Source organism: Podarcis raffonei, chromosome 15 (assembly GCF_027172205.1).
Source record: "Podarcis raffonei isolate rPodRaf1 chromosome 15, rPodRaf1.pri, whole genome shotgun sequence".
Taxonomy (NCBI): domain Eukaryota; kingdom Metazoa; phylum Chordata; class Lepidosauria; order Squamata; family Lacertidae; genus Podarcis; species Podarcis raffonei.
This window is the reverse complement of record NC_070616.1, coordinates 30,971,308-30,998,278: the sequence shown is the minus strand read 5'-3', so window position 1 is coordinate 30,998,278 and position 26,971 is coordinate 30,971,308. Positions and strand designations below refer to the sequence as shown.

The 26,971-nt window shown below is 44.4% G+C and overlaps 1 protein-coding gene across 2 annotated transcripts in view; it reads right to left on the bottom strand.

Annotated features, from left to right (window-relative positions):
* KIRREL3 (kirre like nephrin family adhesion molecule 3) overlaps positions 1-26,971 on the bottom strand; it is a 738,195-nt gene that overhangs the window by 250,252 nt on the left and 460,972 nt on the right. For both annotated transcript variants that reach the window (XM_053367286.1, XM_053367287.1), the window contains exons 3-4: positions 21,275-21,424; positions 18,177-18,326 (exon numbers count right to left, since the gene is read on the bottom strand). In XM_053367286.1, coding sequence (XP_053223261.1) covers positions 18,177-18,326; positions 21,275-21,424 — 300 coding nt within the window. The remainder of the gene's footprint in view (positions 1-18,176; positions 18,327-21,274; positions 21,425-26,971) is intronic.

Below are 26,971 nucleotides of genomic sequence, written 5' to 3'. Positions count from 1 at the left end.
CAGGTTGATGGCCGCCACTACCTCTCGTGGCACTAAATGCCATAAACCACACCCTGTGTGAAGAAATCCTTTCTTTTGTCTGTCCTCAATCTTCCAACACTCAGCTTCATTGGATAGCCCTGTTGTTGTTTAGTCATTTAGTCGTGTCCGACTCTTTGCGAGCCCATGGACCAGAGCACACCAGGCACTCCTGTCTTCCACTGCCTCCCGCAGTTTGGTCAAACTCATGTTCGTAGCTTCAAGAACACTGTCCAATCATCTTGTCCTCTGTCGTCCCCTTCTCCTTGTGCCCTCCATCTTTCCCAACATCAGGGTCTGCTCTTCTCAGGAGGTGGCCAAAGTATTGGAGCCTCAGTTTCAGGATCTGTCCTTCCAGTGAGCACTCAGGGCTGATTTCCTTCAGAATAGATAGGTTTGATCTTCTTGCAGTCCATGGGATTCTTGAGAGTCTCCTCCAGCACCATAATTCAAAAGCCTCAATTCTTCTCTTCAGCGATCAGCCTTCTTTATGGTCCAGCTCTCACTTCCATGCATCACTACTGGGAAAACCATAGCTTCAACTATATGGACCTTTGTTGGCAAGGTGATGTCTCTGCTTTTTAAGATGCTGTCTAGGTTTGTCATAGCTTCTCTCCCAAGAAGCAGACGTCTTTTAATTTTGTGACTGCTGTCACCATCTGCAGTGATCATGGAGCCCAAAAAAGTAAAATCTCTCACTGCCTCAATTTCTTCCCCTTCTGTTTGATAGCCCTAAGCTCCAGTATTGCAACACAAGGGAGAAAACTCATACCTATCCTATTTCTCCACACCATTGATATATATTAGGCAAAGAGATTATGGTTTGTTGAAGGCCACATACTCAATTCATGGCAGGCAACTCCATTTCTGTTCCTCACCATGGGGTGGGGGTGTGTGCCAGGGAGTGGGGAAGCCTTGAACACCTTGTGTGCATCTCATGCTGTCTGAGTTTACAGGAGAGTCAACTCTGGAGGCACCATTTTATAAGCCAACTATTCATTCCCCATAGCTGAAAAAAGTAAGTATTTTGGATCATGGCCTGGTAGCTGATTTTAGACTATGCATACAAGGCAGATAGCAGCCTGCCAACCAATCAGTCAAGACGGACTCTAGAAATCTATTCTACGCCAGAGCATTCTCAGGAGTCCTGTCTCTGTTCATGCAGGAAGTGTGATTGCCATACCTAGGGTAGATATCACCCTGAGCCCACCTTGAACCCCTCCAAATGGGGGCATTTTGGGGGGGTATTCTGCAACATGCCACTGATGCAGTAACAGTGCATTAATAGCAGATTCATACAGCACCATCCACACAATGGCCACATTCACACCATACATTGTGACACCACTTAAAACAATCATGGCTCCCCCCAAAGAATTATGAGATCTGTAGTTTATGGGTGCTGGGAGCTGTTAGGAGACCCCTAGTCCCCATCAACACGCTATCATCCCCAGAGTGGTATAATGATCAATCCCTCTTCACAGGGAACTCAAGGAATGGTAGCTCCATAAGGGGAACAGGGGTCTCCTACAACTCTCAGCACCTTCAACAAACTACACTTCCTAGGATTCCTTGGGGGGAGATTTAAATGCACAATGTGAACGGGATCCAAAAGGGAGAGAACAACTAATTAAGATTGGTGGGTGGCAGAAAGGTGTGTGTGTGTGCTTGCATGCAAACAAGAGGGGCAGGGGGAGAGGGAGATCCAGTCAGTTGTGCAATGCTGTGTTTCTGGAAATGACAAGTCTTCCAATATTAATAAGAGTACAGATGCAGGAAAGAGCAGAAGGCCCAGAAGGAGTTCCTGCTCCTTTTCGATTAAGAGGACATGAGGTTTCCAGGGGTAGAGTTTCCGCCTCATGACAAGGAGCTAGGTGAGAAAGCAGAGAAAAGTCACCACTACCTTTCACTGCCGTTGAATCTCTGTAAGTACCTCAGTTCACCCTTGCTTGTTTCTTTGAGTAGAACACGTGGCATGGGACCCTCAAATGCAGAGCTACCCTCTCCCAGTCAAGTTGCGGCAAACCAAGCCCTACAAATGTCTTTCCTCATCCATGCCTTTGTACTGATTGGCCTCGGAGTGCCAAGGGCAGAGCATATCCCCATCTCTGGAGATACCTCGAACCTTCACCATGATTAATGCTATTACAATGAATGCTAAATGATTTAGCAGCGACAAGTAGCTTATTGTAGGAGAGCCTCATAAATCATCTGCCACCTCAACAGATAAAGCCGAAATGGTCCAATATGATATTGTACAAGGGACCTACACTGCACCTTTCTCTCTGGAGTTCTGAATCGCTGCGTATGATCTGGGCATTGGCGTATCAGCCAATTTTAGACAGTGTATTTTAGTCAGTGTGTGGCACTTCGTGAAGACTGAGCTCTCCCTCTGCTGTTGGGAGATTTTTACCCACTTCTACAGCTGCTGATTTTGCCCCCAGATTGAATGACAGAGGCTCTGTGCTGAGCTGCACTGAGACGTTCCTCCTAGGCTCTCACCATACTGCTTCAGCACACATCCAAGCTGGTCTTGCATTGGTCCTGATTAAGTCCTGGCTCTTTCTGCTTGGCTCCACATTTTGTCACACCCCCTCCCTCCCAGATTGTGGGGTTGTAATCTATCATTTGCTTTAAATTGCTTTAATGTTGTATTATATATTCCTGATTCAGGTAGGTAGCTGTGTTGGTCTGACACAGTCAAAATAAACAGAAAATTGTCCAGTAGCACCTTAGAGACCAACTACATTTGTTCTGGGTATAAGCTTCATCAGATACCATATATATATTCATCAGATACCATATATATATATTCCTGAAACCTTCAGCTGAATGGCGGGCAACAAATCTAATAACAATAACAATAACAAAAATAACAGGGGTGTTTTGGGGGTGTGTGTATGTGTGTGGAGGTTACTCTCATGTGTAGGTGTGCTTTACTATTTTGTACCACTGCATAAGTACTGCTAAATCTCGTTTCACAATAGTCCCTTATTCATTATTTATAGCCCTACCCATCTGACTGGATTGCCCCAGCAACTCTGGGCAGCTTCCAATATTATTTTTTTATAAACAATTCTACTTTAAAAAACCCCTATTTTTATATGATAAAACATTAATAAAACACTTTCCTATACAGGGCTGCCTTCAGATGTCTTCTAAAGGTTGTACAGTTACTTATCTCCTTGGCTCGGGAGTCGCATAACATACCCTCCAACATTTCTCTGATGGAAATAGGGACGTCCTAAGGAAAAACGGGACATTCTGGGATCAAATCAGAAACCGGGACGGCTTCTGTAAATCCAGGACTGTCCTTGGAAAACAGAGACACTTGAAGGGTCTTCACGTCCCCATCTTCCTTGTTGTGTGTGGACGCAACTGGGTGTGCAGCTCCAGCTCCAATTAAGCCCAGGATGTGGATTTGTACACTGTGGGCAGTTCTTTTAAAGAGCAAGCTTCTTAGTACGTGCTAAGAAAATCCCCCCTCCCCACGTGAGGCTGCGCGCACACACATGCACACAAGTAAAACCCACGCAAATAAGAGGAAGAAGCCTATAGAGTCTGGATGTGGAGCACATCTCAGTAATGCTCTAATTACTATATGCATGTAACCTAGTAATACTTAATGACAGGGTGCTTTGTACATCAAGGAGTGATAACGCTGTGATGAAATGCTTCTGCTACATTATTTCTCCCCCAAAGGCATCTATTTCTTCTTCTTCTTCTTCTTCTTGAAGTCCTCTGACCACCCAGGGAATGTTCCCATTTTCCCTCCCCTCCTGCCTTCAGTTAGATGTCAAATTAAAAGACAGAAGCTCTGTGTCTGAATCGACTTAATCTGTATCATTAAATAATTCATGTTGATTTAGGAAAGCTTTATTCCTAATGGGAGTTAGAGGAAGGCAGAGTTAATATTAAGGGGGGGGGGCTCTAACAGGGGAGGAGGGGAGCGGGGAAACAGACAGCAAAAGGTGGATGTAGAAATTAATTGTGCATCAATTATTAATCGTACATTCCTAGAGCAGGCGGCTGCACCTCCCCAGATGTCCTCTTTGGCCCCTTATAAGCCCCCCGCCTCCAAACCCTTCAGAACCCCCCAATTCCCATAGAAAAGCTTCAAGCACAGCACAGGGCAAATAACAACTTGTAAGTCTGTAGCTTTGGGATTCACTGCCAAACACAAAGGGTGTTTTCCCTCCATGTCCGTTTGAAATGGTAGCGGGTGTGTTTGGATGTTTCAGAATCAAGCTTTGGGTGTGAAATTGTTGGGTTTTCACACAGAGATAGAAATGTGAGCAATGGTCCCCCCCCCCCCGCAAAATGTGCATCTCAAGATGGTGCACACCACTTTGAAATACGTCTTCCATTTATGGGGAGGAAGGACAGTGCTGTGGTTAGAAGTTTATTCAATTGGGAGCAGGCTCCCAATGACGGAGAGGTGGGGTAGCATCAAGCCAAGTTGCAGGTTTGTAACTGCTGCTGAAGCTTCCCAGTTCTCCAACTCACTACTAGGCTTGGGCTAATCTGTCAATTTTGAATTTTCTCAGTTTCTCATTTTTCCAATATTCAGCTCAGTTCTCCACATTTTCATAGCAATTTGCAATCTAGTCCTTGTGCAACTCCATCAGGCTTTTAGTGTGAATTTCTCCTAATACACATATTTTTGAATGCAAAATTACTTGATATACACTTTTCTGCAACACGGCTTCCCCAAATAAATTGCGTTTTTTGGTGTTATTTTCACTAATATGTGCATTTTTGTGCATACTTCCTCCCCATTTTTGTACACGTGCATTGCAAAATGTAGAAAAGTGCAAAGTTTTGAATTGTAGAGTTGGAAGGGACCACAAGGGTTATCTAGTCCTCCAGTGCAGGAATCTTTTGCCCAATGTGGAGCTTGAGCCCATGACCCAGAGATTAGGAGTCTTGTGCTTTGAGACTGAGCTATCCTAAGTTGTCTTATTTTGGCTTGGCAATCAGTTAATTGTTAGGGCTTCAAAGTGCCACTTGGGTGAAAACTGATCACCTGATGTTTGACAGAAGAATCCAGTTACCCACAGGACCCAGTTTCCTTGCTTTAAACAGTGAGCACCCCTATAAATGGATATAATTAGTGGATGTACACTGCTATTGCCATCTACCTCTCCAAGAGATCTTTCCACTTAAGAGTCATCCATTAACTCCACAATTTCACATAGGCCTCTTGCATGCCAAGGCTTCTAACCCCCAGTGCCCCTTGACTAAATAGGAAGAACCAGACACAACACAGCTTATTGGGTCAAACAACTTACAAATGTAAGAGGTTTGGCATAGGTGTTGGGCATAACCATTGACTTCTGGCCCGCCTGCCAGAAATGAAACTTGGGTCAACCCAATAGTGGGGGAGTCCTATGACCTACATCAAATAGGAGGACCACCACAGGAATCACCATCTTGAGGAATGCTGTGGCCCAAGCCCCTGCCTGGGCATATGGACAGAACCAACTCCTCTCGGATCCCTTTAGCAGGATACTATTTCATCTGGAGGGGCAGGTGGAGACTACAACCTCCCCTCCAGCCAAGACTAAGGTTTACCCAATGCATAAACCACCAAAGTTTTGATAATTGCTTTGATATAGGCAAAACCACCAAACTTGGGCTAATTGGCCTGGCAGACAAATTCCTGCCCAGCCCCGAATACAACAACCAACAGTGCCATAGCAAGGTCAAATTACGCAAGGCACAGCATTAAACAAAGGAAGGGGGTGAGTTATCTGATGAAGAACTGAATGTTGGGGCCAGGGCATGCTGCTTAAATATCCTGGGACCTGAGGAAAGCCTACGTGCTCCATCAGGATCACCCCAAAAACCAAACCTGCCTACTACTGACCAATCTGCAGGCAGGCTTGCATCCAGTTCCTGGCTGGCCAGGTGAGAGTTAAGTTTCCTTACCAGTTGGACAGCCCCAGCATTCAGAAACTGCGCCGGATCACAGTGGGGGAAGTGGCACCACCCCACAATGCCACAGAACCATGTAAGGGTATGCAAGACTTGCCAAAGGCAGGTCCTTTTTGCTCTTGGTTATTTTGGCAGATGCTTGGTTGCAGATCCATTGACCACTAAGAAAGTTAGTTAATGCAAGAGACAAGGAGCCCCCAAAAAGAAAAGAAAAATGCCCTTGAACAACTACAAAGACTGATAGGTGTGAATTTGCAGCTGAACCAATCTCAGAGGACAGCCTTTGAGAGAGAGTTTATTCTTTCCAGCTACCAGAAAATTGGAGCAAAGATTATTCTCCTTGCATACAGCCGTCACCTTGATGCAATGCAATACTTCCGTTAGCTGCAATCTGGTTGTTGTTGTATATAGTCTGAGGCTGTCAAATATAATCCACTGTCGTAAGTAACAGCATAATGAATTTTCTAAGGCATTGACAGGAGGCAAGAGGCCAGTGTTTCTGGATAATGTTGTTGATGATGATTAATTATGAGCTTCACTTACATGGCGTTCCAATGTGCAAAGCTGTGGAACCATCAAGGTTCTCTGCTCTCTCACCTAGGGAAAAGGGTGTAGCTCAGTAGCACATCACCTGTGCTGCATGCAGAAGAGCCCAACTTTAATCCTTGGCACCTCCATGCATGGCTGGGAGGGACGACCTGTCTGGAACCCTGGAGAGCGCTGCCACTCAGTGTACACACTACTGAGCTAGATGGACCAATGGTCTGACTTGGTTAAAGGCAGCTTCCTATGTTCCTGCCTCCCCATAGTGCCACGGCCCAGGGCCTCCTTCTCCTCTCAGCTAGAGGAGAGCTCCAAAGACACTAAGGACAGAGATATTTGGGGTGCTAAACCTACACAGGATGCAGTCTCCTAGCCAGTGACCCTGCTAAAGGCTTCCATGGAAGAGCAGCGCCCAGCTTTGTCTCTTCCTTGGGCTCAGATGCCTCCTCTTCAGAACTATCTGCAGCCAGTGCCCGAAATTTACCAGGCACATTTTACACCTGGTTATTGGCCACTTGCAACCAAGTGATGATGCCGAGGCACCAGAATGGTGCCTGACCTTTCCACCATCTGGAGGTGCATGCTTGGGGATCCTTGGATCTTGATTGCTTTCACACACTAGCGATACATCCTGTAGAATTCTATCCGCAGCATTTTATCGGCACAATCGGGATGAATTTCAGGAACCAAAAAGTCATATTGAAAAATATGACTTAGGAGCTGCCTGGCCCCAAAATGGCAACTAGGCATTCCGTTTTGGCGACTGTAACCCTGGTTTAAGGAGCCATTTTGGTACCTAGCTTATATATCTGCATTTCTAACACTGCCTGCAGCCCCAGAAGACATTTCTCCTCCACCCCACCATGTCCAGGGGCCACAGGACACATTATTTCAGCACTGTTTAAGGACAGACCTATGGGGTGGAAGGTAGCCCCCTTTTACTACCAAGCAGGATCCTGTCAGCCAGCCAGGCTTCATTGGGGAAAAGATCCAGCTTTACCTACCCAGCAAGCATGGGACCCAGCTACCTATGGCTGCCATGAGTTGGTGCTTCTGGAGGATTAGGTCACACTGTCAGAGCAACAGGAGCTTCCTGACCCTCTCCCTTCCTCTTCCACTCTCATCCTCTCCCACCCTTCTCTTCCTCGCGGCAAAGCAACTGCTCTGTTCAAAGTTTCTATTCGCCTGGTTGCATCTGAGATCTGGAAACTCAACACTAATTAACGTGTCTGCAACCCCCAGCTTGCCCGGCAGGGCCTGGAATTCACTCATGCTCCCTTGAGTGCAGCAAGATCTACAAGGTAGCCCTCTGGCTCCTTAAACTGCACGGCTGGCAGATGCATATTTTAACAACACGCATCTGTTGGCTATACAATCTCTCGTCTTTGCCCTCTCGGTTTTGCGCTTTGATGGAAGACCTGGGGGAAACCTCCACTGGTTACAGCCAAAGTGTTTGCTTTGCAATTTCATACAGAAGCTGCTGGATTTTATTTTTCATTCTCTCTCTGTCTCTCTCTCCCTCTCCAAGTCCTAATCAAGCTCTTGCTTTATTTAATTAATACTCCCAACTTAGTTAAACAGATCATATATTAGCATGCTCTCGTATGTGTGTGTATGAGAGATACACACAGAGAGATGTGGCAGGTAGAAAGGAGGCCTCTAGTGGGTTCCAGAGGAATTCCCTGCTCTGCTTTGCTTGCTAAATAGATGTGTGTAGCATGAACCTAGAGGGAATGTTTTATGAAGAGTGAATGAACTGCCTTTGCCCCTAGCAAATGTCATATGCAGCTCTATGCCTGAGCTCTACAGTCTAAGTCAGATACAGGAAATAGGCTAGCTGAGAGTAGGGATGGGAGGGAAAAATGTTTCTAAAATCTCCAACCAAAAATATATATATCACGTATATATGTGTGTTAAGCGTTATGACATTTTGGTACCTGGCGAAAACCTGTTTATTTCCCTGGGAATTTGGGAGATATTTAGTAAACTGCTAGGCTTTATGCTGGTACTTTTTGCTCTGTATTTTGAACCTTCTCTTGTTTGTTTAATATGGCTGTGCACTGGTTATATTAAAATTCTTTAATCTGTACTGTAATCTGTGGATGATGGGTGGACAAAAATGTTCTGAAACAGATAGATTAGTAAAAATAAAGTACACACACACATATATATATATGATTGTGACAGGGAAAAATTGTTGCCCAAATACGTACCTTAGGGAAAATTACAAGCAAAACTTCTTTTTCAGAGGAATTGTGAAATTTTTTTTGCATATTATACAATTAAACAGTAAAACAAGGTGACCCCTGAAAGGCTTGTATAAAAATTTAAGGTTTTGGAGCTTTCCAAAACCCTGAAGCATATTAACATGACACAGCTTTGGACAGAGAGAATTAAAATGCTGCCAGACAACCATGGAGAAAGCCTGTTTGTTTGTGGCCATTGCCCTCAGCAACCCAGAAAAGTGGATGCTCAAAGAAGGTCTCTGATTCTGACCTCAGTGTGTGGGCAGGTTTGCACACATGCAGGCAGCCTAACATATAGTTTGTGACTAAACTGTATAACTGGATCCCAAAATACACTGGCAGCCAGCAATGCTGGTATGACTGCCTTGTCCCCATTGTGACTTTGGTGGCCACATTTTTGACCAGTTGAAATTTGAAAAGCATTCTCAAAGCTTTTATATAGCACAAATATATAGCACTATATATAGCTATATTACATATATATATATAGAGAGAGAGAGAGAGCGCACAAATTGCAGTAGTCTAATATGGACATCACCAATGGATCAACCAAACACTGCCAATCCTTGGTATTATTAGCCCATTTGCATTGGCTGGTTTCTCAGGTGAACAGTGTCCATTGCCCAAACACCTGCATATATATTTCAATGTCAGCACTTAGTGTTGAATGGAAGAAGTGATGGATTTGGTAGATCCAGGTATCTCTGGGAGGTGCCTACACAGTTTGATTTTCCAACCAGTGGAGACAGTTAACTTCCATGAAGCAAATGTGAGATTGGAGGCACCCTCACAACATTACTTTAAAGGGTGAGTAGGTTCATTTGGGAGAAGACTGTTCTTTCTGCACCCTGGTCCACAGCAGATTAGAGCTGTAAAGGTTAAAACATGGGTAGACAAACTAAGGCCCGAGGGCCGGATCCGGCACAATTGCCTTCCAAATTCAGCCCACGGATGGTTCGGGAATCAGTGTGTTTTTACATGAGTAGAATGTGTGCTTTTATCTAAAATGCATCTCTGGGTTATTTGTGGGGCATAGGAATTTGTTCATTTTTTTCTTCAAAATATAGTCTGGGCCCCTACAAGGTCTGAGGGACAGTGGACCAGCCCCCTGCTGAAAATGTTTGCTGGCCCCTGGGTTAAAATCTGTACTTTGAAACCAGAAGCTGTTTGGCTGAAGCAGCTCTGGATGAAGTCAATTTGCTGCCTTAACAAAGGACAAGCAAAGGAACCCTCTTTTCCACATAGAGAAGCTGACTAGAGTTGAATGCTACTTCAACTTTGGCAATAAGGTTGCATCTTCCATGGCACCTGAGGCCAGCAGGCTAGCTTAAGGGAATGTTGCCCCAGCCTCCCAGTTTCTGCCACCTGTGGCAGTTGCCTCATTCTGCCCCTCAGTATAGCCAGTCTTGAGTTGAAGAACTCTAGCACTGTGAAAAACAGAGGCATATATATTCCCATAACTTGACAGGGCAGAAATTTAGTAGAAATGAATGCTGGCATGGATTTCATGTGAAGAGGATATCTTTTCCCATTTCACTGGGAACAAAACTCTAGTCCCCTGAAGCCAATGGAGGTAAGTGATCCTTGCAGGCTCAGTTGTTTGAACAATTGGACTTCCAAAGGCTTATGGAACGATCTATTCCACCACATCTAACTGTGTAGATCTAAACCTAATGTGACACGTTCTTAAATATTTAATTAAAACACTGTCTCTCTCTCTCTTCATTTTGGAAGGGGGGGGGAGAGAAAGGAGGTAGCATCAGGCCCATCAAGCTGTTGTCAGACACAAGTGGCAGGAGTTCAAAAAACAATTTAGACAGCATTTGGGGATATCTCAGGAGCAGCCACGCATAAAGTTAAAGGCTGAGCATAGCCAGTTCACATTTTGGCAAGGAGAACATGGGAAGCTAAGCTAGAAAGGTGAAGGCATTTTGAGAAGACAGTAAAGGGAAGTAGAGGGAGAGGCCAAGGGAAGGCTTTGGGAGACAGGAAGACACCAGGGGGGTCTTCAAACCTTCAGGGGGATGGAGTGCTCCTGCTCAGGGTTCCAGCCAGCCATGCCCCTTTTCAGAATACACCATTCTGTTCAACTCCCTACCATGGGATTCTCCCAGGTTTGCTAATACCTCTGTCTTGTGTGCATATGTTGCTGTGTTGGCAACATAAAGACCCACAGTTAGAGAATGAATTTGCTATTAGTACCTAGGATGAGTCAACGCATTTCCAATGGCTGTAAGGGCTGGCAAAGCCTTTCCCAATTCAGTGTCGAAGAAAAAGAGCCAATTTAAAATGGCTACCACATAAAACTCATCTGGCACCATGGGGATGAATCAAAACCCAGTGCCAAAATGAAGAGAATGAAAGAGACCTATTCTCAGATCTCCAGAATTTTTATATATCTATATCTATTGATACAGACAGTGTAAACTGGGGTGTGGTGTGGGGGTAACCTTGTGGTCCTGTTGGACTCCAGTCCCATCAGCCCAAGCAAGCATGGCCAACAGTCAGGGATGATGAGAGTTAAAGCCCAACAACATCTGGAGAGCCATGGTTCTCCAAGCCTGATGTAAAACATCCACCAGGGAGCTCTGTTTTTGATTGGAGCACACCAGTGCTGAGGCAGGGGGCATTTTGCACTCCCCCCCCCAATTTTCCCATTATAAAGCAGCAAGCAAAAATTGGCATTAACCCCACAGTGAGAGGAATTCAGGAACCATGCAGTTGTTCCTGCAGCAGGTCTAATTGCAGCTCCACACAAGGGTATGTGTGTGTTTGATGGGAAGGATGTTACTGTGAGGGGGCCATTAAACACCCTCTTCCCCAGAACTGCTGCTCTGATCCAACCTGAAGCACCTCTCTCCACCACTGTGGCAGCTTTAAAGAAGAACTTTTTTTAAGGAGACCTGATTGCTGACCTCTTGACTCATGTCTGTTTTGACCCTTAGTGATAGGTACAGAGAGGATAATGAACTCCAGGTGCTAGAAATGTACTTTACTCCAAATGTGTTTTGGAAATTTCCTCCTTTAAGAGAACATTTTTCAGAATACAGTTGTACCTCAGCTCCCGAATGCCTTGGGACTCAAACGTTCCAGCTCCTGAACGACTGAAAACCAGAAGTGAGTGTTCCAGTTTTCAAACGTTCTTTGGGAAGCTGAACATCTGAGAGGGTTTCTGCGGCTTCTGATTGGCTGCAGGAGCTTTGGAAGTTGAACACACCTGAATCTGGCTGAAGGCCTCTGGGGTTGTGAGACTGGAGTAGGAATAGGTGGATAAGTCTATTTCCTGTCCTTGTCAGCTTCACATGTGTATGTTCATGAATTCATCCTAGTCTGTTTCCAAATCAATTTAGGATTTGCTACCTCCCCCGCAAAGGAAAAAAAAAACCAATATGAAAATCTGTATTTAAATACACAATTTCTTACAAAGAAGCATTTAAATACTGATTATTATTTTTAAACTATGGAGAACTGTAACACAAAATTCAGTGGATAAGCAAACGCAAAGCATAATTACCTTCCAAGCCATGCATTAGTCCAGAAGGTGTAAATTAGTTCAGTTTGCTTAAAAATGTGAACTGAATGAAATTATCTTCCAGGGTTGAATGCAGTCTGGGAGTGTCCCCAGCCAGTCTATTGATAAAACAGACTCCAAATCTGATGGAACAAGGCAGAGCTCCGACACATTCTGGATATTATTCTACTTCTGTCAGAAGAGTAGGATTTCTGGCCTCTGCAAGAATGCCAGTATCATTTTTGCAGGGAGGGAATTGTGGGTTGCTGTGTTTAAAAGTGTGGGTTTTACTGCACACCTTGAGGAGCTCTTGCAATCAGTGGCCAGCCTCTCTTAGGGAGAATATCAGTTCAGTTTGCATTTTAATGTGAACCTTCCTAATTCACATTTCCTGAAACAATGCACAGACAGAAATGCTTTCTTTCAAACTTCACACGCCTCTGGATTTTGCGTTGCAGTTCTTCAATAAAATAATGTGTAGGGCAAGAATGCATTAGGGAAATAGGATCCAAATTCAACATTTGTAGAAAAAAATTCAAAGCCACGGTGGATATTAAGAGACCATATAAGAGCCAAGTTTTAAGGCTTTTTTTTTTTTTTGCATGATTCTGAAATTGGCATTGGCATCACACACAGAGACACATACTAAGAGTTCTTCCCTAAGTCTTTCTTTGACTTCAATGTAGCATTTGGATCTAGTGAAAGACACTAAATATTGTTCACTAAATATTGCACCACCCTGGCACCTGGGCATGTTCACTTGGTCACAAGCGGCCAATAGCCAGGTGCATAATGTACCTGGTGCCTAGTGAATTTTGAACGCTGCCTTCATTACATAGTTTTTGTTGCATATTGAAGACACATTTCTTTACTCTGGGCTTTGACACTTGAGATATATGCTGTAGGATCCACCCTATTCTCTTAATTGTTTTTAATATTGTATTATTAAAATGTTGCAACCTGTCCTGACACCTCATGGTAAAGGGTGGGTAAGAAATATAAATATAAATATTACCCACAACAGCAATATATGCTCACCATTTGTGCTGGACCATTTCACCAATGCAATGCCACTCCCTCAGGCCCATTTATTTTACTCCTACTGAAAGCCCATAAGAAGTTTGCATTTCCACATGCAGGATGCAAGGCCTGGGAAACACCCTTGACCCTGCTTTCCCCAATCAGATATTTGTGTTGCATCCAGAATCAGCCATACTTTGAATAGGTCTACTCTAAGTATGGCTAACTATAGGTCCCACCCTTAGAAAACATGGAGGCCTTAACAAAAAAATCACCCAAAGGGTGATTTCATGACTTTAAATGTCTCTAATCAGAGAACATAACTTTAAATTTCTCTCCTTGAAGTCAATGGGATTTAATGGTGTTCTGTTCTGGCAGGATTATTCCCACTGATTGGTCTGCTGCCTATTTAATGCCCGTCCCCCAACCTGGACCCAGGGGCGGAGGAAGGGGCTGCGGTGGGTGCGGGTCACCCCACGTGTCACCACTGAGGGGGGTGACAAAATGCCAGGCAGCACTCACCGAGGGGCCTGCAGCGCACCCGAGTCACGCGTCTCTCCTGGGAGATACGCGGTGGCTTGGGCGTGTGCAGGCTTCGGGCTGCACAAATGGTCCGCCTGCTGTCTCCCCCCCCCCCCAGCTGTAGGGCGGCTGAGTGGGAGGAGGCAGGCAGTGCACCCTGCCTCTATGCGCAGTCCGCCCCACCCCTGGGTGCGCCGCCCCAGGCGCCTGAGCGGCTTCCTCCTCTTGCTGCCTGGACCTTCCAAATTTCAGCATCATGAATAATTTGTGGCAATATTTTTGCTATGCATACTTTAATTGTTGGATAAAGTAAATTCCTTTCATAAGGTCTTGTGAACCTTAAAATTCCATTAAGGAGTTGTTTGGCTTTCCTTATTGCAACAACTGAGGTCTGATTATCAGGCAAGTAGGTCTAGGAAGCAAGTTATATACCTAAGGATGAGAAAGAAGAAGAGCAGCTCAGGTGGCTTCCTATTATTTTCCAACACATTTTAGTTTGTTGATAGAGCAAATACCAAAATGTTGGCTTCGTTACGCAACAGGTGTTCACCTTCTGTTCTGACAATGCACAAAATTGTCTTTCTAACCGAGGTCTCTTTTGGGATAACAATATCACATCATTTGAATGCAATACAATAACCATCATTTTAAAGGCACAACAAAGTCATCAGTCATATTTTAGCAATGGCACATAGAAAGAAAAATTGGGGGAGGGTTGCAAACTTCCCTTGGCTGGTAATGAAAATGTGCAACCCAGAATTCCTTGCAATGTTACAGAGCTACTGGTGAAATTATGGTGAGCTACTAGTGAAAAGGGATGCAGGTGGCGCTGTGGGCTAAACCACAGAGCCTAGGACTTGCCGATCAGAAGGTCGGCAGTTTGAATCCCCGCGACGGGGTGAGCTCCCATTGCTCGGTCCCTGCTCCTGCCAAACTAGCTGTTCAAAAGCACATCAAAGTGCAAGTAGATAAATAGGTACCGCTCCAGCGGGAAGGTAGACAGTGTTTCCGTGTGCTACTCTGGTTCGCCAGAAGCGGCTTAATCATGCTGGCCACATGACCCGGAAGCCATACGCTGGCTCCCTCGGCCAATAAAGTGAGATGAGTGCCGCAACCCCAGAGTCGACCACGACTGGACCTATTGGTCAGGGGTCCCTTTACCTTTACTTTACTATTGAAAAGCAAGGGGCCCCTTAATGTTCCCAGTTCCCAACCCTCAACTCGACTCTAAACCTTAACCTTCTAAAAGCAGCACCTAAAGTCTGTCATAGAAGGTGAGCCCAGGCCAGGGCTGCCCCTTGTTATTTTGTGCATTGTCACAGACGATGCCGGGTTCAACTCATTGGTCATTCATTGCCATTACTTAAGGCTGCCTTAGCATGAAGACATCTTTTGTTTCCATCTGTTTTTGTCACTGTAGACTTGGACAGCTTTTCTCTGTCTCTCACTTTTGCATTAACTTTTCATTTCATGGAAAGCTCTCAAATAAACAGCATGAGCCAGCCCCAACAGCTAAGCATTTTGAAGTCACATTGATTTCTACAGTAGAGGTCTAAGCACTTGCCTAGCTGTCCCATCAATGGGACTTAAAACGGCTTATCTTTGGCTGGATCGTGCCCAGCCATAATAAATGTCAATCAATAGCCTTATTTCTAACTATATAGAATTCATTGAGAATAGCTGTCAGAAGAAAAGACCACGCTTAGCTTTAGCTTTATTGCATCCTGTACAGATTCCATCCTCCTTTTGCCTGATGTCTCTCATCAGGTGTTCAAACACTAGCCCATTGTTATAAGCACCAGGTCCCCCCTTTTTATTGCACAAAAGGATGACTGCAAAGCTCGGGCGGAAACAATGCCCCCTTTTATTTGTCACCCCCAACCAAATAGTTATTATAAGTAACAGGACACTGAGCAGCTTAATTTATTCCCAATTTTTCTGTCTCTAAGTTTCTAGCTGATTTATTTATTATGAATTTTGCTATTACAGTGGTTTACAAACATAATCTGTCCAGGAGGTCTGGTTGTAAACCAAAACAGGTTGTAACCCAAGGTGCGCTTTCATCAATGAGGCCTCCAAAAAAATGGGTTGTAATCCAAAAAAAGGGACACACACTTCTGGGTTTGACGTGGTTGTAATCCAAAATGGTTGCAGACCAAGGTACTACTGTATTAATTTTTTAATAATGCTTTCCCCACACTTCCCAAATTTATAAAGTGGCTCTCAACATACATTGATTAAAAACCAAGCAAGAAGCAATAGCAATAATTCCAACAACATATCCATAAAGAAAATAAAGAGGAAAGGCAGATATAAACCCAAATACCAAAAAGGAATCAACACCACAAATGATCTGATAAAAGCCCTGCTGAATAAATAAAGTATGTTTTGACCTGGCATTTAAAAAATATGAGATATGGCATCTTCCTACAGGAGATGTATGGGAGAGTTCATTCCACAGTTGGGGAGCCAGCACCGAAAAGACCCTTTCCTGCATTAGCACCCATTTCACCACAGGAGATGAGCTCCTTTTGCAGATTTAAATATTGGGGATGTCTGTATGGGAGAAGTTGATTCTTTAAATATCTGCCTGTGACAATTTCCCTCAAGAAAGATAGATATGAGTGGCATAATGTGGCAGGATTCAGGTGCTTTAAAATTAGGTATTCCCTGCCAGTAACACTTGAGAGGTCTGATATTATCTGCATATGGTAGTGTGTCCCAATATACAGCAGCAAGGATTTTTAATAATGTGAAGGGGATACCACTGACCACTTATCCCTCAACCAGTAGATCAAAGTACTGATGAGGCACTTTGCATTGGAATTTAATTTAAATACACTCAATGAAGGTTAATGGATACTCTGATGAGGCACAACACTTGGTTTCAGTCAAAACTTTTTACAGAGATAGTTAAGAACTAACTTTCCTTAAAACCCACACTTTAATGTGTTTCTGAATAAACTGATTTGTGTCAGGTTCCAATTTTCAACTCTCCACTTGCTCTTGATTGGATAACACTCCGCCCAGCCATGATAGGCTTCTGGGCCCATAGGAGGAGGTTGCACACACTGTCCATCAAACGCACCCCCCCCCATTTAGAGCTTAAAAAGTTAAAATTAGAACTTGGAATTCAGATTGAAATTAAACTGGTTGCCAGCGCATATCATTCAACACTGCTGAGCTCTTGATGACCACCAGCAAGTCCCTACACCAAGTGCCTGGATGCCATATTCCAAAGCAGCTGGAGTTTCCAAACAGTTTACAGAGGCAACCATTACAGTACAGTAATATAATTCATGTACACTATTACCTTGACTCTCAGTAGCTTTTATATACAAACCTACCTTGATTCTGGAACGCCTTGTGACTCAAACGTTTTGGCTCCTGAACGCCGCAAACCCGCGAGTGAGTGTTCCAGTTTGCAAATGTTTTTTTGGAAACCGAATGTCCGATGCGGCTTCCAACTGAGTGCAGGAAACTCCTGCAGCCAATCGGAAGCCGTGCCTTGGTTTTCGAACGTTTTCGGAAGCTGAACGGACTTCCGAAATGGATTCCGTTCAAGAACCAAGGTACCGCTGTATATACTTTACCAGAAGCAGCCTGGATAGCTCAGTTCATTAGAGTGTAGTGCTGGTAATGCCAAGGTTGCAGGTTTGATCCCCCATATGGGACAGTTGCAGACTCCTGTATTGTAGGGGTTTAGACTAGATAATCCACAGGATCTTTTCCAATTCTACAATTCTATGATTCTATTTCTTCCTCATGGTTCTAAAGCAAGTGTGGGGAACCTCAGACCCGGGGCCAAATGTGGCCCTCCAGGCTTCTATATCTGGCCCTTGTTATTCTTCCCACACTATACCCAGACCTCCTCACCCAGACTCCTGCCACCTCTCAACGTGTTTGCAACTTAAACTACTTGCATAGTCAACACTGCACTCAGAATGGAACTACATGAAATGCTAGGCATGTGACTATAACTAGCAACAACAGCAAGCAGTCACCTCCACATTTCCCAGCCTTCTTTGTATTATGACATCACCACAGGCTATATCCCCACACATCCCCGTTCCGTAACAGTGCTTGATGTTGACAGAAAAATGGCATGCATAAGATAACCTGGGGTAACCAAACCAAAAGTGCCCTCCAGGTACTCCTGGACTCCAATTCCCATCAGCCCCACTCAGAATGGGCAATCACCAGGGATGTTGTGAGCCTAAAAACACACTTGGTTTTTCATCCGCTGAAGAAACTCTCTTTTTAAGCAGTGCACATACATTCTTTCTGAATGAGCCTTTTAACTCATTTCAAGGTCAAGGAAGAAGAGGAAGAGAGAGAGGGAATTGTGCATTTTTTCCAGCGAGAAATCACATTCTTACCGAGAACGGTCAGCCGGGCTGGTCTGGAACGGATGGCTGCTTGAATGGCCTGGCACTCATACAGAGCATCATCTTGCAGATCTGCTCTCAGGATCTTCAGGTGATGCTCCCCTGACAGATGGTCCCCCACAACCAAGTAGCGTGGGTAACCTTTGGGGTACAAAATGCAAAGAAGGATAGAGCTGAAAAACAGAACACTGTTTGACCGAGTCTTAGCAGGGTCCTGACAGAGGTTGACCGCTATGGGCTTCATCTCCCCAGTTACCTATACTGTCATAGGGATAGAGACACCCTCCCCCCCCCAAAAAAACCAGTCCTTCCCAAGTTTGATGATTAATGAGCTGCGAAGCCGAGGCAGCTTGGCACGCTCTCCTGTTTCCCCCCCCCTGCTTTGTTTTTCAAGCTATCAACAGCAGGATTTGCTCTCATGAACCACAAGAAATACAAATGAAGGGTTTGTTTGTATTTAGCTAATTAGATGACTAGCTGAGCTGGTATCGCACAAGCAGGCAGAGACCCAGCTTGCTAAAGCAGACCCAGCAAAGTTAATTGCCAAAGTTGCTCAGAATGATACGTCAGCCATATTAGCTCCTGTTACTCATTTCCTGTTCTGAACTTTGCAGAGAATGGCTATCTGAAGATATCCATAAATTTATCCATAAAGATAGATTCGCAATCAGAGGAACGTAAAGTATGTCTGTGTTATACTGTATATCCAGCTTGTTGGCTGCTTCATATTCTGGAAACTGGAAGCAGAGAGAAGCACCATGGAAAAGGAAGGAAGGAAGGAAGGAAGGAAGGAAGGAAGGAAGGAAGGAAGGAGGGAGCGAGGGATAAAATGCTTCCCCTTATACTTTTTTGACGTCATTCATTGGAACAGAGCTCAACTTTTTCAATGCTCTGAAGAAGCGCCTCTCTGATACACCAATCACCCCCATGGGTACAGTAAGAGAGTGCCTCAAATCATTGCTCTGAGGCATGGAGAAGTATTCCCATTTTACAATAGACTCCTGAGGCCTAGAGAGAGTAAGGACTGGAATTTTTATCAGCGGCAGGCATACAGGGGGCTGAAATTCTGATTCGCACAACATGGCAAAATGACGTGGTGCTTAAACCCACAGAGGTTGCTCCATGTAGCAAGCCATGCATGTGTGCACATGTATGTGCAAGGGCAATTCCCTATGCTCCTCCAATCACTGGACCTTAATACAGAGATATGTGGATAGCTGTACAGATAGCTGGAATAGATATCAGGAGGGGTAAGCCAGGTTAAAGCAATGTATGTTTTTGTAAACATTTTAACCAACTTAGAGGTTCTATTTACAATTAAGCAGTATATAATGTTTTAAGAAATAAGGAGTTTGTGGGGTGCAGAAGACTTCTTGCATTTAATGTCGGTCTTTGGTAGAGATTGCAGGCCCTCAAAGAAGCATAGTTGCACAGCTTTTCCACTCTCTCAAAGCCCTGTTTGGATGCTCATCAGCATCACATGTGAGCAATCACACAAGCGGGAGTGGGGCTGAGTTGCCAAGCATGTCATATTAATATTATGTAGAGCCCCCACATTAAATTCTGAGGGCGTGAGACTCTTAATCTCAGGGTTGTGGGTTTGAGCCTCATGTTGGGCAAAAGATTCTTGCAGTGCAGGGGGTTGGACTAGATGACCCTCAGGGTCCCTTCCAGCTGTACAATTCTATGACTCTCCTCTGCTTGTGGAAGGTCTCTGCATAAAGCAGGGCTCTACATCACACCTTGAGCATGCTCCCCTCCCTTGCATGATTGCTCACACTCATGCGTGGTGACTGCTTGAACAGGGTTCGTTTCTCCCTATATTCCAAAGCTCTGCCACAAAAATCGCAGTGCTGGAAGAGAGGGAATCATTTCTTTGTTGGCACAATACGTGGTCCCTTCCCCCAGTACATGGAGGCAAACATCGCCCAACTTAAAATAGACTAAGGGAGGCTGGGTTTGACAGCCTGTTAATAGGACTGTGACAATGTGCTTCAGTTTATCCCTTGTTGTAAACCTCTCGGAGCCTGAGCTGTCGATGAGAGCGTCCCCCACATTCCAAGTTTTTACTGGAAACAATTCAGAGGCTTATGTTCTGAATGTCTTTCAGATGTTCATCAATAAAATCTAGGCCCTACCATGCACCATAGTCTCCAGGAGGTCTAAGAGGAACTATAAAATCTCTAGTTTCCTCCATTTCCTCCTTCCCTGCTGGGACCCTTTTACCACTGAGTTATGGCCCCTCCCTAACTTTTCTTTTTACTCTCTCTCTCTCTCTCTCTCTCTCTCTCTTACTGCACTAGCTAACTTTTTAGTGAAGCTGAGACTCACTCAATTCCCCCTCTCAAATACTATTTAATACATATTTCATGTTTAAGCTTCACTCATTGTTCCAACAACCTGCCTCCAAAATGGGCTGTTATCTTTTGCTGCATCTAATTTTCCAGATGCCATGCAAGTCTTTTGAGATCCCTGTTAGGTTCTATAACTTGATCATTGCAGTTGAGCATCTCAGTCTGAACTGCTGCGGGTCTTGCCCTGGTAACCTATGGGGTGTCAACCTGTGTGCCATCACCCACCTCTGGTCAAAGGAGGTAATGGCAAGGAAATAGACTATAGCACCAAGGATGCCTATTTACACCAACAGGCCAGAACAGATCAGGGACTCAGCTACAATAGTAAAGAGAAAGCATTTTGGATGTGTTATAAACATGCAACACCAGATGGCGCTGGAGAGAGGAGAAAATTCTCGGCAATTTTCCATAGCGGTTTTTTTTTCTTTTGTTATAACAAGTTAATTTCTGACTTACTTATAGTGGGGGTTTTTCTGTGTGTAGATCTACCCCAACTGACACCATATATAAAATGTTCCATGTCAGGTGGGCTCATTTGTACAGGACACTCTGCCCTTTGTACTCCCTTGCTGGCTATGCATTTGCCATTAGTGTTCTTCCTGTCTCCCTGCACCCCGCCTCACCCTGCCCTTAGCTTAACAGCAGCTGGAAGTGGTCAGCATGTGTTTCTCAAGCCCATATGTCATAACACGTAACAGGAGCTGCCGCTGATGTAAGCAAATCTAGAAGGCTTACTTGAGAGATCCCGGCCTACGCCGAGAGCGAGTCCATCTTTAATCCACAGCACAATTCCGTTGTACTCTGGGATAGCACACAGCAGGGTCACAGGCTGCCCGGCGATCACTACCTGGTCCTGAGGTTGCTGGGTGAAAGAAGATGCTGGGCCTGCAGAAAGAGGAAAAAGGGGCGTAAATTGTTGATGGTGTTATTTATAAATTTATATACCGCTTAATGCCACAATAGACATCTGAAAGAAAACAAAACAAACCTCAGCAACAATGATACAAGAATTAAAACACATATATGTCGCTCAGCTTAACTTACTTCACAGGGTTGTTGTGGGGATAAAATGGGGAGAGAGACAACCATGTATGCCACCAGGATTTCCTTGGAGAAAAAGTGGGATAAATTACAATAAAATAAAGTTCACTTGCTGCATCCAACCGTAGTAATTTTTAAGCTTCTGAAGCCTGTCAAGGCTCCACCCCCCCCCCCAGATGAGAGAGGAAGAGGCCCTGTGCCCACTGGCTCCACAAATCCTCCTATTCATTTGCTGTTGGGGGTATAATGCCCTGCAAATGTCCCGGAAAAATTGGGACATGCCATTTTTTATTGAGAGAGAATGGCAGCCACTTTGGTTGCTGTGAACTTACGCAATATCACAGACACCAAAATGACCACTATAACCCCTCAAAAATGGGAAGATGGTATCTTGAATACAGTGATACCTCAGGTTACATACGCTTCAGGTTGCATATGCTTCAGGTTACAGACTCCGCTAACCCAGAAATAATACCTTGGGTTAAGAACTTTGCTTCAGGATGAGAACAGAAATTGTGCTCCGGCGGCGCAGTGGCAGCAGCAGGAGGCCCCCTTAGCTAAAGTGGTGCTTCAGGTTAAGAACAGTTTCAGGTTAAGAAAGGACCTCTGGAAGAATTAAGTACATAACCAGAGGTACCACTGTATTGGTTTCAAAGTGTTGGAGGGTATGGGGCATGTCTGCACAGGTGAGTGTGCCTTATATGCCCAGGCAACCCCTGCAATATCATCTCATAGGACCTCTTAGCGGAGATGGAATTCTCTAAGATTCAAGGCCTTTTTGGGCATTCCCCTTCACACGATTAACAACTGGATGAGAGGGAAAGTGGCGCAGGGACAACAAGCACAGCCCCCACTGTGACTTCCATGGCCTATTATTGCCAGGAATTCCAACAACCATGTCAATAGATTTGGAACTAATATCTGCAGTTCCCATTCTTGGCCAGAGAAGGGCAGTGATGTTCCTGGCACCAGTTCAAAACACAAATCTGGACCTCTTCACAAATGTAGGGAACACACAAAGTGGGGAATCTGGATTGTGTTTACTGTCTCCACATATTATCTCCTGCAATTCATCTGAAAGCCTGATGGAGGCTACATATGTATAAGTTGCAAATGCATAAGTGCAAAAGCCAGGGCTCTCAGGTGAAACATGTAAAGAAAGGGTCCCATCTACTGAATGGCTTGCTCCGTTTTTTACCATTGTTATTTATTAATATTTATTAAATTTATATACTGCCCTTCATTCGAAGATCACAGGGTGGTTTGTGGTATAATAACACAAAATACATAACATAATTAACAAGCCCGATACTTTTGAATTATTATTATTTTATTAAATCCTATACCACCCTTCATACATAGTTACGATAAAAAACAATTACAGCCCCTCCCCAGTTTAAAAGGCCATAGATTGTTTAATTAGCCAAAGGCCTGGGATAAGAGGAATGTTTTTGCCTGGTGCCTAAAGATATTTAATGAAGGTGCCAGGCAAGCCCTCCCTGGGGAGAGCATTCCACAAGTGGGGAGTCACTGCATAAAAGGCCCTGCTCTCATGTTGCCACCCTCTGGACCTCTCATGGAGGAGGCACATGATTTGGATTAGCCCTGCTGGTAGAACAATCTGATCTTTGTATTCACTCTAAAAAATTGTTAATTCTAATGGCTACTTTTATCTTCAAGCCCATCAGGGATTTTATGTTCAGGCCCATCAGAGATTTTTCTTTTTGGAGGGGAAATGGGGATGCGGTGGGGGGGCGGGAGTAGCCTTTAAATTAGGGCTACTGCCGATACAACACTAGAAGGCTGGTGGAAATTTTGTCTATAGTGTTCAGTTTGCACAAAGTCACTCTGGGGACTCGGCTACATTAGTCAAAAAACAATGTTTTGAATGCGTTATAAACATACAACACCAGATGGCACTGGAAAAGAATAAAACTGTGATTTTTACATAGCTTCCCCCCTTTTTATAACGATTTAATTTCTGACTTATTTGTAGCATTTTTTCCCCTGTGTGTAGATCCACCCATGCACTGTCGTCTGCTTTTATTTTTAAAGCCAAGGAAACTAAAGGCAAAAATTTATACCTCAAAATTTACATCTATTACACGTATGATACATATAAAAGATACACCCATGCAGAACAATATTTCGGCAGCATTTTTAAAATTAATGCATGCATATTTTAATACAGTTATATGCATACTTGTATGTGCCTTTTTATGGTCTAGTTAGTTTAGGAAAGAAATGGAAGACATCTTCCAATTGGAAAAATCCATATAATTACAGGGCAACAGGTGCTGGAATCATACATGCTAGCAAGAGGTAACACAACTCACAGGCTTCAACTTGTTTCTGTCCATCTGGTAAGAAGCACTGCTGAGACAGATTCACATTTCTAACCCAACATGAAAAATAGCCTAGTAGCCATTCTCCAAGGCTAGAGAAATGTCTAAACTACAAAGGGAAGGGAGGAATGAGAGGAAGAAATTTTATTATTTCTGATTGGATGATTTACCCAGCTTTACTAAGCACTAATGGCAGCACCTAAAAGCAGCCTTAGCTTTGACGTGAAAGCAGATTAGGGTTCTATTAAGGTGTTTAAAACTTTCTTTTTAAATCCCCTTAGCTAGTTTTGAATTAAGGGGAAACGTTGGGGGAAGAGAAAAGTTACAATTTTCAGCTTAAAAGTGAGGGGGGAAATTCACAGGATATAAGTCCTGTTCATAAATAACTCTCGCCATTGAATGAACAAAAGCTCAGCATGGGCCTAGTCCTCCTTGAGGAAGAGCCGTGCAGATGGAGTAGAGGGGGTGAGCCAACAATTATAAATCCCAAACTTAAAAGCAAACAGAATGTATCTTTTGAGCACGCTCAGTTGGCATCTGCTGTGATTTCAGCAGACTAATGAGGCCTCACCCCATTCGATGGCATCACCAGGGGGGAAAGTAAAACGGCACATATTTTTCCATGTGCAGGCTTATAGGCACTGCTGCTGCTGGGATAATATGCATGAGGGATGCGGTAAGTGGCTCATTAAGCAACTTGACAGCATCCCTTTGTACCCACAGATGAATACAAAAACTGCTCAATTATCACGAAGAGAGCCACCCCTACCGTCTAATATTAGAGGCTCCTGATTGTCTCTCCACTGTGGGCAATGGCCCTCATTTTCTTCTCCTTCTCCAATGCAGAAGGCACAGTAGAGGCCTATTGTGGAATAAAGCCACTAAGAGAACTAATTTACCACCACAGTTTAAGCAATAATCTTTCCCCTTCCCTCCAGTTTCAAAATGCAACTGATCAGCATTGGACGGCGCTACACTGCAAACAAGATGGCAAGCACGAAGCAGCGGCCTCAAGCAAACCACCGTCAAGCCATCTGCCACGACAAAAGCTGAAGAATCCACAAAGCCAGAGCTGAGATGTTCCCCAGCAATGGGATCGCTCCAGCAGACTTTTAGAAGCATGACCAACACCATGGGAAGCATTTGTAAACCTGAAGACAAGGGGCTGCAGGTCAGTGGTAGAGTATCTGCTCTGCGTGGAGAAGGTCCCAGGTTCAATCCCCAGCATCTCCAGGTTGGGCTGGGATAGGCTCTTGTCCCAAATCCTGGAGAGCTGCTGCCAGTCTGTGAGCTAGGTGGACCAGCTGAATGGTCATCCAAGTATAAGGCTGCATCCTATGTCCCCCCCAAGTTCAAAAAATTTACAGATGAAAGTAGGAAGAACTTGGATATTGAATGCCCTTCCTTACCCTTTACCATCACCACCTGAACATCCCCACCTATGCACACACTTCTTTATTAGCTGTATATCCCTGATTACAGTATTTTAAGGGTGCTCCATGTAATCCATACAGGGTTCACAAGTGGTCTGTCATTCAAACATTTACCATACATGGATCTGCTTAGCTTCCAGTGAGGTTGCTGGGTCATGTGTCTTAATGTCTAAAAACCCCTTCTTCTCTTTCTGTCCCAAGTAGCCTTTCCTACAATGGACTGCACTCAACTTCCCTCTTTACAGATTCCTTAAAAATAAAAAATAAAAAATGTAGTATCACATTCTTTTAGAAAAGCTGCATCTCAACTGAACTCCACATTTACTCTCTGGTTAGGGAGTTAAGGTGGTGCCCACTTTGCATGCTCAGTCCTCACTGGCCTCCTTGGGTATGTGTGTTATCTTTTCTTTCTCTAAAGATTTGGTTTTACTTCTGCAATCTCTGCAGTTCCCCAGAGCCGGCTGATAACTCAACACCCTCCCCCATGTGTGTGGTACCATTATGACAACATAAGCATGAACATCTGAAATAGAAGGATTGGTCTTCTCACAACAATCAAAGCATGTTGTTGTTGTTTAGTCGTTTAGTCGTGTCCGACTCTTCGTGACCCCATGGACCAGAGCACGCCAGGCACTCCTGTCTTCCACTGCCTCCCGCAGTTTGGTCAAACTCATGTTCATAGCTTCGAGAACACTGTCCAGCCATCTTGTCCTCTGTCGTCCCCTTCTCCTTGTGCCCTGAATCTTTCCCAACATCAGGGTCTTTTCCAGGGAGTCTTCTCATGAGGTGGTTAAAGTATTGGAGCCTAATCAAAGCATATTGCCACCACAAATAATTTAAAACACTTGAACTTCCCATTTGGCAGCCTTTTTCCTCCTCTGGGGCAGCAATGTTCAAAGGGGAACAGTTAAGTTCAGCCAGGTGTGCCCCTTAAACACCTTCCATAGTGATAGACAGGACCTGAGGCTTGCTGCTCAGGGTTATGGGACCCGACAGGGACAACACTGGAAGCTAACCTGAATCATTTGCCTGGAGTTATGGGGGTGGTGATACAGGAAGGCCTCCCTACTCACCCTTTGGGTGGCTAGGGAAAGCACATGGCAATGTATCTGTACTCCATTTCCCGTAGGCAGGGTTTGTCACCCTACTGGTAGAAGGCTTGGCCTGGTATATTACCGTTAAGTTCCACCACTAATAGTTTTTCCTCTGCAGGTGGCTTGTGTTTAAATAAAGCAGGCTATAGTTCAACCCCCCACGCTGTGCCTGACTCTTTTATTTCCACCTTCAGGTTGCATGCATCCCATACTAATCCCAGCACGAGGCACACTTAATATAGAGTATCAGGAGTCTTCCTTCCCCACTGTCCCACTGATAACTACGTGAGTGAAACCAAGCAGTCCTTGAAAGTGTGAATGAACTCAAATAGAAAGAATGATTATGGAGATGAAGAACCTTTCATCCGTGTGTGAACATTATTCCCAACGTGGCCACTCTGTCTCTGACTCCTCTGTCCTTGTCCTTAAAGCAAACTTGTTTAGACATGGCTGGGAACTGAGACCTCTAAAAACCCTGGCTTCTTCAACAACCACAGGGGCATAGGAACCGCTGCTGAT